At 44.4% G+C, this 10,692-nt stretch overlaps 1 protein-coding gene across 1 annotated transcript; it reads left to right on the top strand.

Annotated features, from left to right (window-relative positions):
- The first annotated feature begins 1,103 nt into the window (after positions 1-1,103).
- Positions 1,104-6,419, top strand: ARMC3 (armadillo repeat containing 3). Its single transcript, XM_086960396.1, has one exon. The coding sequence runs from the start codon at positions 1,189-1,191 to the stop codon at positions 3,778-3,780; it is 2,592 nt and encodes an 863-aa protein (XP_086816522.1). The 5' UTR covers positions 1,104-1,188; the 3' UTR covers positions 3,781-6,419.
- Positions 6,420-10,692: the final 4,273 nt, after the last annotated feature.

Below are 10,692 nucleotides of genomic sequence, written 5' to 3'. Positions count from 1 at the left end.
GTTGGACTAGCATTTTGTTTGTTCTTTAATAAAGGTGGAAAGGAATGTAGTGTCCTGCGAGACACTTTCTAGTGTCTCGACAGGCACTGGTCTAGTAACCACTCCGCCTATGGGAGTGGACACACTGCACCCCACACCCATCCACCACCGGCGTCACGGTTGACGTGAGCCGGCTAATAGAGAGGCCCGGGTGCACGTGCCCGAGGCCAGTTACTACCATGCCTATCTTCGTGTTTGTGTCAATCATTTGCGTGATGTGGGCCTGAGGCCCAACACGACAATACCCTGATTTAAAGAGAAATGGGCATCCATGTAGATGTAAATAAATAAATAAAAAGGTGTTTAGGCTTGACAGGTTTTTCCAAGAATCAATTAAATGTTGACATTCTTGCGAGACCAGGAGTTGATACTTGAATAGAATTTCGTGCAAACTCCTCTGCAATCTTTTTGAATGCGTCAATTTTGCCTCTATTTACTTTGGAAACTCTCTTTAGTACTTTGTATGTGATATGGCCTTGTATTTGTTGCTTTAAGTTTACCTTTCAGTGGAAAAAATGTGCGATTATTTTGTTGATTTTTCCCATTTGTTGTATTCGTATTTACATAAGAGTACAAGTCAAGTATATAAAGTACTGGCCAGGTGTGCTTTGCGTTTGTGTGCAGTGTTATTTCACACGAGTTTTCACCCTAAATATATTCTTGAATTATTATGTTCTCTGTGTTATAAAGAAATCAAGCCGTGAGTTATATTATTTATATTTACCAATAAATACATTTTCCAAACAATATAAATTAATGTTAAGACTTTAATGTAATGATTCCATGTAGCACTATTATTTACACACCCCAAAAGAAAATATTAATTCATCTAGTGACATTTATCATGATCGAGCAGCAATCTACGTACTAAGTCTTCCTCCTGCCCCTAAAGAAAACTGCAACTAAAGCGTAGAAACTGGACGCATGCGCTTTAATCCATGGTTACAAAACCGGAAGTCGGACCCTGCAACTCCTTGGAACGTGCGCGATCAGGAAGTAGTGTGCCAGGCCGTCTCCTAGCAACCTACCAAACAGCAACGTGCAGCTGTCAGCTGCGGCTGAGTTGAGCGAAAGAAAGCCGGAGAGAAGGCAAGAGGAAGCAGGGTAGAGACAAGGCAAGTGCGAACGGCGCACTAGCTCAACGGCGCCATGGGGAAAAAGGTGAAGAAGGAACCCGAGCCCCCACCCAAGGATGTCTTCGACCCATTGGCTATCGAAAGTAAACAAGTGCCCACGGTGGTGATAATGCTTCAGTCTCCCGAGGAAGAAATCCTAGGTAAAGCCTGCGAATCGCTGTATAAATTCGCCAAGAAGGGGGACGAGAATAAACTGCTGCTGTTGGAGCTGGGCGCTCTGGCGCCTCTGCTTAGCCTCATGTCTCACGAGGACAAGATCGTGCGGCGCAACGCCACGACGGCCCTGGGGACCCTGGCAGAACACCCTGACGCCAGCCAGCGCCTGCGCGCCATGGAGGTCTTCCCTACTCTCATCGCCCGCCTGGCACCAGAAGAGGAGACGGTCATCCACGAGTTTGCCAGCCTGTGCCTCGCATTCTTGTCCGTTGATTTCACCAGCAAAGCCAAAATCCTGGAGCACAATGGCCTCGAACCGCTAGTCCGCCTGCTAGGCAGCCCCGACCCTGATGTTCAGAAGAACTCTGTTGAGTGTATCTACCAGCTAGTGCAGGACTTCCAGAGCCGTGCTGCACTATGTCAACTGCAGGGAATTCCTCCTTTACTGGAACTACTGAAGTCGGAATACCCGGTAATCCAGGTTCTGGCACTAAAAACCCTGGCCACTTTAAGCAATGATGAAGAAGCAAGGTCAGTTCTGAAACAAAGCCAAGCCCTGCCGCAAATCCTGCAGATCTTGGAAACGAACGATTTGAACGATCTGCACGTGGAGGCTCTTGCTGTGATAACGCATTGTCTGGACGACAATGAAACCATGCAGTTGCTACAGCAAACAGGAGGGCTGAAGAGACTACTTGCGTTCATGGAAACCTCAACCATCCCCGAAGTGCAGGCAAACGCGGCCATGGCACTTGGCAAAGCAGCTCAGAATAGTGAAAACAGAAACATGCTGAGTGACCTAGAAGCAGAAAAAACTCTTGTTACTCTTTTGGGAAGTGACAACGACGAGGTGAGAGTTGCTGCTTGCCAGGCCATTTCTGCCATGTGTGCTAATGTGGCCAGTAAAATCTTTTTCCAAAAGGACGGGATACCCCTAATAGTGCACTTGTTGGGTAGTGAGAATGGAGCCGTTAGGGAATCAGCAGTCCAAGCGCTGGCTAATCTGACCATCAACAATCCCAGCAACGCAACTGCTGTTATGGACGCTGGCGGTCTAGAACCCTTGGTTAAAATATTGTCGGATGACAGAGACGTCGCTGTTGCCCACTGTGGAACTGTCCTCATAAACATGGCCTCCCAAGAAATGTTGCGCGTCAGTATGCAAGGTCATGGGATAATGCAGGCTATTGCCAAACCTCTTCAGTCCACCAATAGTATAGTGCTGAGCAAAGCAGCACTAGTTGTTGCTTCACTTGCATGTGATGCGGAGGCAAGAGCTGAGTTAAGAAATGCAGGTGGGCTGGGCCCACTAGTGCACTTACTTCAATCTAACTATCAAGAAGTCAGGCGAAATGCATGCTGGGCGGTCATGGTCTGTGCAAGTGATGAATTGACTGCAGTAGAGTTGTACAACCTAGGGGCCTTAGACATTCTTCAAGAAATCAACCTGTCAGTGAGCCGCAGAAATAATTTCAGTGAAGGAGCTCAGAGCAAAATGTTTGATAACTTTTTGTCCCTGAAATACAGCCACAAAGGTTACTTATCCTCAAGCAACATTATTAATGACGGGTTTTATGACTGTGGTCGCATAAAGCCTGAAGCAAAGCTCCTGTCATTGGACGAATTGAGTAAGCAAGAAGTCAACGACCACCGGGCAGTGCTCTTTGTGAATGCCAGCGCTACTGACCATGGGCGACCCCATACGCCGGCTTCAGAAGAAAAAGCAGATCACAGCACTGTACGGTCACCAGCTTCAGGCAGCAGAACGGTGAAGGAAAAACCAAGTATCAGGGGGCCATCTCCAGCGGAGGATAGGCAAGACACTGTATCCGGACGTTCCCCATCTTCACTTAGTAGAAGCAGCATTAGAGAAAAAGCAGGAAAAGGGAAAGGGAAAACAAAAAAAGAAGAGGACAAAGTAAAAGAAGAAGAGGAGCACGCTTTGCGGGAAACCAACATCGAAAAGAAACAATGGCTTGCCCCTTTTGACTTAATTTTATTTAGTTATATTGGTGAGGTTACTAAAACTGTTCTTGAACATCCTAATACCAGGGATCAGGTTGTGCTGCTGGCACAGTTTGTTGCAAATAAGATGGGTGGTCCCATTGAAAAGGACAAATTACACGAATTTCCCTGGGAACTTCACATTAGTGAGTTAAAATTTAAATTGAAATCCAATATAATTCCGATCGGGGCCATCACTAAGGGCATCTTCTGCCACCGCGCTTTACTTTTCAAGGTTTTAGCAGATAGAATTGGTATTGCTTCCTACCTCATCCGTGGAGACTACAACAGAGCTTGGAATGAAGTTAAATTGCAAGAGGATTCTGTCCCTGGTATGACTATAGTTCTTCGTCCTCCTGAAGCATACTTAGTAGATCTAATGTATCAGCCAGGTCGCTTGATGAAAGTAGGAAGCGCTGATGCTGACCATTATCAACATATTTAGCTTTTTCATTCACATTCAAACTGAAAGGCAGTATTCGTATTTAACAAATTATTATTTTTGGTTTTAGTCTCATATTTTAACGTTATTGTATACTGAATATGTAGAAATTAAGATTTTACTGTTTATGAAATCTATATTATTTTTTAATTCATAACAATTTTGTGTTTTTACTCAGACTGGTTTATGTTTTGTGTATCAATTTGTGGTGTAATATGAAAGCAGTGGCATCAACACTCTTATCGTTGAGGTGCTGCATAGCGATGGAAAATCATTTTCCGTTGTTGAAAAATAACAGTAATGAAACTATACTTTTCCTCTACTACTCTTTGTTCAGGTGCAAATGATTCGCATATAGGAATTAAACGTTGCCGAGGTACTTGAGAAATAAGGAAGTTGTAGTGTACATGCAAGGGAGGCTACGTAAACTAAAGGTGTCTGCTATGGGAAGACACAGAGGGGAGGGGTATTGTGCCAATGTAGTTTTAACAATGTTGTGACATTGAGCTTTGTATCATATAGTTGTAAAGAAACCACAGCAAAGTCCGTTCTATGTGCTACCCCAAGTCTAACACATAAATATGTAGGCAATTCACATTTTGCGATTCTCAAATAGCGATTTTTAAGGAATCGCTGTTTGAGAATTGCAAAATGGAATGTAGGTAAAAATTCGCAATTTTTTTTCGAATCTCAAAAGTTCCTTAATTACGATTAGCAAATTGCGAATCGCAATTAAGGAATAAATGTCCCATTCATTCGTATGGGCCAAGAGGCCCATAGGAATGAATGGGGATACATTCTCAAATTGCGATTTTCTATGTGAGAATCGCAATTCCAAGGGTGCCAGGGTGCCCTAAGGATACCTGTTGCACCCCTGGAATGTGCCCGTAAGTACATGTGGCACACATACATGCCCTTAGGGCATGTCTGTGCGCCACATGGCACTTTACATTTTATTTAAAAAATCATTTTGAAAGGAAATTGCAAAATACCATCTACTTGGAGTAGGTGGTATTTTGCGATTCCTTAAGCCCAAATCGCTATTTTAAATGCACCCCTACATAGCATTTAAGGATTCGCAAAACTGTGATTCCTTAAATGCTTGAGCAAAATAAGTAATGGCAATTTTTGCGATTCCCTATTTTGCTACGTGGCACCTACATACCAAATCGCCATTTGCGATTCGCAAACGCCGGAATTCTGCGAATTCCGGAGTTTGCGAATCGCAAACGTCTACCTACATATGCCCCAAACTCCTTACACTGTAATTCGCAAAATGGTCCAGACCCATGCAGCAAATACTATTTTCTACCTAATCTTCTGCACACTATATTCAGTACTCGTTGTCCATGTGAAATACCCCATTATGAATGGTTGTGCATTAATATGATAAGTTATGTACTAGTTCATCCATCCTTGTGAGAGGCGTATAATGTATTTTAGCAGAGTATCGTCAGACTATGGTATAAGCATATTTACAGATGAAATACATGTTTATTAATACACCCCACTAAGAAAGGGCAAACTTTCACTCTAACCTCTGCTTCCAACTGCCATTTATACCAGGCTACCGATAAATTACATACCCCCTACATGTCATCATCACTCAGTTAACATAACATCATTTAAACCAAGGCTTCTGTGTTGGATGTACAATTGGTGGACATGGACAATTGGCTTTTAATGAGGGAGGATAGGAATGTCTGGTGTTGTTGCTGCATATTAGCGATATTGCATGTCTTTTGGTGCTTTAATATTTTCTGTTATAACCTGTCAGTTTCATTATATAGACCTCCGAAGATTATAAGGTCCCGCATGAATTGAGACCTATGACCCGTTAGGTTCAGAATAGGTGCTAAACCCACTAAGCACAGCTGTTTTAAGGCGCCGTTGCAATCTTAAAGAGACACATGCCTGAAGTTATATCTCTTCTAATTATGCAGGGGCGGCCTTAGGCATGTGCAAGCTGTGCACCTGCACAGGGCCACCAAACCCCAGGGGCCACCACGCCAATATTTATCCTTAATATAATAATCCTCTGAGGATGGATACATATTTGCGTGGCGGCCCCTGGCAGGGATTTGGCGGCCTCCGGCTCTGTTTCACTTCCAAACACCCTGACCCCCCCTGTTCACTGGCCTCCGCGCTCCGCCCTGCCCGGACCCCCTCTTCCGGGGCACCCTACCTACGCTCCCTGCCCAGGGTCGCCATGAGCCTAGAGCCGCCCCTGAATTATGTAAAATAGAAACCACATATTAAATGAAGTATTGTTTTTCGTAGTAACTAGAAAGACAATAAGAGGCTATTACTGATTCTGCAAAGACAGTTGAGCAGCTATTACTACTAAGCCGAGGTATGATGACCACCAAAATATACATCATTTTGAGCTGTACACTGTGTTGCAGACTAACCAGCAGTATACAGTATCAGTGGCAGGGTGCCCATTGAATTTTAACATAGGCATTGCAGCAGCTAATGTGCCTCCACATTTTTTATTGACATTTTCTGAAAATTTTTGACAGTTGAGCATTACTCATAACCTATTAGACTTATTAGTCTTTTAATGTGGTGGTAGCTTTTATCATTTTCCTAACTGTAACCTGTATGCACTTATATTTGTGTCCGTTTCCTTATTGGCTGAATGTCTGAAGTATTTCCTTTCTGAAATGTGCTATAACCCAATTATTGCACGTGTCCCCAATTTGCTAACTTTCAGAGCCATTCTCTGAACAATTGTATATGATCCCATAGAAAATGAAACGTATTAAATGCAAAATTTGAGTATTCAGTTCACATAACCACTGTCTTCAAAATTTCAAACCTAAATGGCACTCGGAACATTTTCAGTTCAAACTTAGTGAAAACCTTATCAACCCCTTTTGTCCCCTTCTCCAATATTCTGTCTTTTTTGGTTGTCTTCACTTCTCCAAGTCCAAACTCACCTGTCCTTGATTTTATGTTTGATGTTACTCCTTCCCACCCCAACTTCTCTTTCCTCCTCTCCCCTTCTTTGTTTCTCTTCTGTTTGCTTCTCTTGTAAGGGTCCTAAATGCCCCCTCCTTTCCCTAACTATTTTTACTTTTTCTTGCCTCCCCATCTCTTTTCCTCAGCCACTGGTTTTAGACTAAGGGCCATCCTTTTCCCAGCACCAGCAGTGTTTCTTTTCTCTGTCTTTTCTCCATCTCTTGCTTCGTTTCCTTACCTGTTTTCCATTCACCACCAATACGTCCTCTGCTTTTTGTGCCACAGTCGAAAAAGACGACCACTTTGCTCGTTCTTTTTTCATTAGTCTCCATCACCCCCCCAAAAAGTTGCCAACGTTTCAAATGACCTCTTTTGTTAAGAATTGGATGTGTGTCCAAATTTATCATTATCTATTGAACCTGGGATTTGGTAATGGGTCTCAGATTGTTTTCTTTATTTCCTCTCAGTTTTTGTTATGCCCAAAAACTTGACTACTGCATCATGCCTTGGAAAATCCAAGTCTTCTTGTGATCAGTGAGAAGAGGGGTGGTAACACCACATAATTTTGATAAAACACTGCAGTCACACTATTATTTATTGTTATTTGTGCACTATGCTAAATTAGGCGGTTGTACCAACCAGATTTTCGGACCAGATGGAATCAGCTCCTAGGAGCCCCTCTAACCCAGCCGGAACATAAACAACTCCCTCCTTAGAACGTATTTACAATGGATATGGATATATGTATGTACATCTCGTACCTAGGGATGGGGAAAGTAGCAATAAACATGCATTGGTTTTCTACAATATCCTATTCACACCTGTTAGTCTCGCGGCCACTTAGGCCCAGACTGGTCTACCCTAGGGCAGGTCCGATTATGTACCATTACGCACTGATCACCATCAGTGTTCACCCGACACGCAATCCGGCGCGCCTACACACACATGGGCCTGCAGTCCCAGTGCTCTCACTTATACCCGGTCTGCAATCCGGCAGACCTACACACCTCTCTATCTTAGGTGCTCTCACTTACACACGGCCCGCAATCTGGCAGGCCTCCACACTGTGTCCCTCCGGTGCTCTCATTCACACACGGCCCACAATCCGGCAGACCTACACACATCTACCTTAGGTGCTCTCATTAACGCCGTATACCAACGACGATCACTTTCCTATGAACACTTAGGGATGAAGTCTGTTGTTATCTATTCGGGATAGAACTACGACAATAGAAATTGGTATGGCTTTCCAAATTACAATATGTACCTTCTGCTCTTGGCATCAAATGTTCCCTATCTCCCTACTTACTCAGTCACTCCTTACCTGATCGGGATTCGCATCCGTTCATGCAAACAATGTCTGACTAGAAGATCAGATTACCCTGATTGAACAAGAATACAAGGCACATGTCGGTTCACTAAGAATTGGGGTGTTTTTATTACAATAAAAATAAACACAATACTACACAATATATATATATGCTGCAAAGAAAAGTAAAGGCTAGAATGCGCGCTTCACAAGGAAAGGGCAGAGATCACCTGGTTAATATGAAGTCGGGGCTCGGCAGTCATCTAGGTTCCCGTCTCGTCTCTGTATCTTGGCTCGTCTTGGACTCGCACCTCAGCAGTCACGGGTACACGTCTGCACCGCTATGCTCAATCTCCTCTGCTTCCTTCCAAGTCACTGGAACCTTGCTCGCTATTAGCTACCGTCTCTCTCTCTCTCTCTGTCTCTGTGCACTCCGCACTATTTCTCCTTCAGTCTTTCTCAGAGAGTCTCGGTTTCAGAATCTTTCTCGGACTTCAAAATGGCGATTGTCTGCCTTGAGAATAATTAATGGCATAGATGCTAACGGCTAGCTGCCGCCTACAGACTGACTGACTCATTGTCTAACACTTTCGCTAATATGGAAGCTGTCCCTTCATGGAAAGTTACGGCCAGTAACCTGCCGCCCACCAAATTCTTGTACCTCCCCGTACCAAGGGCACGTTCCCAGCCGGCCGGCCTGGAGTTGTGTCTTTGGAGTGGAGAAAAATACAGTCTTTCGATAAGGGCCAGCCTGAACCGGTTCTCTCCAAGCGAACAACACCTTGAAACTAAAACATTACACTTGACCTAGAAAGCCTCTCAAGCTACCAGGCAGAGGGCAAGATGGAGTCTGTCCCGTTTAAGGCCTACAAGGCCCAAAATATGCATAACTCCATAGAAGATATACTAATACTCTTGCAAAAGGACGGATCATCACTGATACTTATATATCTATCCCCTAGCTTAAGTTTATAAGCCCTGATCTAAGGAAAAGGGTACGAAAATGCACTACTGTGCCTCATGGATAGGTCCTACTTATAGTCCTAATCCCTATACTGCAAGGGTAATAGGCTGGAGTCATCTTCCATCATCCTCCCTCTAAAGAGGGTCGAAAAAGTCGGCTATTACAGCGGTATTGCTCAGCATTATCCTTATAACTACTACAGGGTATTTATTACCTTCTGTTTTTGTATAGAAGGGTAAATAGACCCACCATTATTAAGTTTATGTTTGTAGGTTTGAAAGAATGGAAATAAAAAGTGTTCATCAAGGGGCATGAACATTATAAGAAAGCATGAAAACCCGCATTTTTTCATCTATGGGTGTCGTTTTTTGATCCTCAGCTGTGAGTCACTCTTTCTAATGGAGTCTCACTCACTGTAAGATCTGTGTAAACATAGATGCATGCTGTAATGCCAAGTGCCCATATTTTAAATTATGGCCGCCTGCTGCGTAGCTGGGGTAAGAGTCACTGCACAAGCTACTCATGTGTGTGAACATGTGTTCAGGCTGAGCAAGGAAGACTGTTTTCTGACTTTATCTGGCTGCTACACACAGGTATCAACGATGGGAGCACACTGCTAGCCTCTCCGCCGTATCGCCCCTCTGCATTCTGGTATATGCAGTGCGTGTGACTCGAAGAGCTGGGAAAAAGTTTGTGAGTGTTTCACCAAGGTTAGTGCAAGTAAGTACTCGATATTTCCAGTATCTTTAGACACGAGACATGGCTCGTGTTTCGGGATAGTATCCCTCATCAGTAGAGAAAAGTTCTGGGGTGGCAGAGAAGGCCGCCAAACAACCGTCACAGGCCTCGCTGCCTCTCAGGCGGGCAGGTGCGTCTCCAAAAGCTCATCGGCTTCGGGGCTCACGGGAGCCCTATAACAGGAATCAACAATGGGAGCACACTGCTAGCCTCTCCGCCGGATCGCCCCTCTACATTCTGGTATAAGCAGTGCGTGTGACTCGAAGAGCTGGAAAAAAGTTTGTGAGTGTTTCACCAAGGTTGGTGCAAGTAAGTACTCGATATTTCCAGTATCTCTAGACACGAGACATGGGTCGTGTTTCGGGATAGTATCCCTCATCAGTAGAGAAAAGTTCTGGGATGGCAGAGAAGGCCTCCAAACAACCGTCACAGGCTTCTCTGCCTCTCAGGCGCGCAGGTGCGTCTCCAAAAGCTCGTCAGCTTGGGGGCTCACGCGAGCCCTATAACAGGAATCAACGATGGGAGCACACTGCTAGCCTCTTCGCCGGATCACCCCTCTGTATTCTGGTATATGCAGTGCATGTGACTCGAAGAGCAGGGAAAAAGTTTGTGAGTGTTTCACCAAGGTTGGTGCAAGTAAGTACTCAATATTTCCAGTATCTCTAGACACAAGACATGGCTTGTGTTTCGGGATAGTATCCCTAATCAGTAGAGAAAAGTTCTGAGGTGGCAAAGAAGGCCTGAGAGGCAGCGAGGCCTGTGACGGTTGTTTGGCGGCCTTCTCTGCCACCCCAGAACTTTTCTCTACTGATGAGGGATACTATCCCGAAACACGAGCCATGTCTCGTGTCTAGAGATACTGGAAATATTGAGTACTTACTTGCACCAACCTTGGTGAAACACTCACAAACTTTTTCCCAGCTCTTCGAGTCACACACAC

Source organism: Lissotriton vulgaris, chromosome 3_1 (assembly GCF_964263255.1).
Source record: "Lissotriton vulgaris chromosome 3_1, aLisVul1.2, whole genome shotgun sequence".
Lineage (NCBI taxonomy): Eukaryota > Metazoa > Chordata > Amphibia > Caudata > Salamandridae > Lissotriton > Lissotriton vulgaris.
The sequence above is the reverse complement of the archived record's forward strand: the minus strand, read 5'-3'. Positions and strand labels throughout refer to the sequence as shown.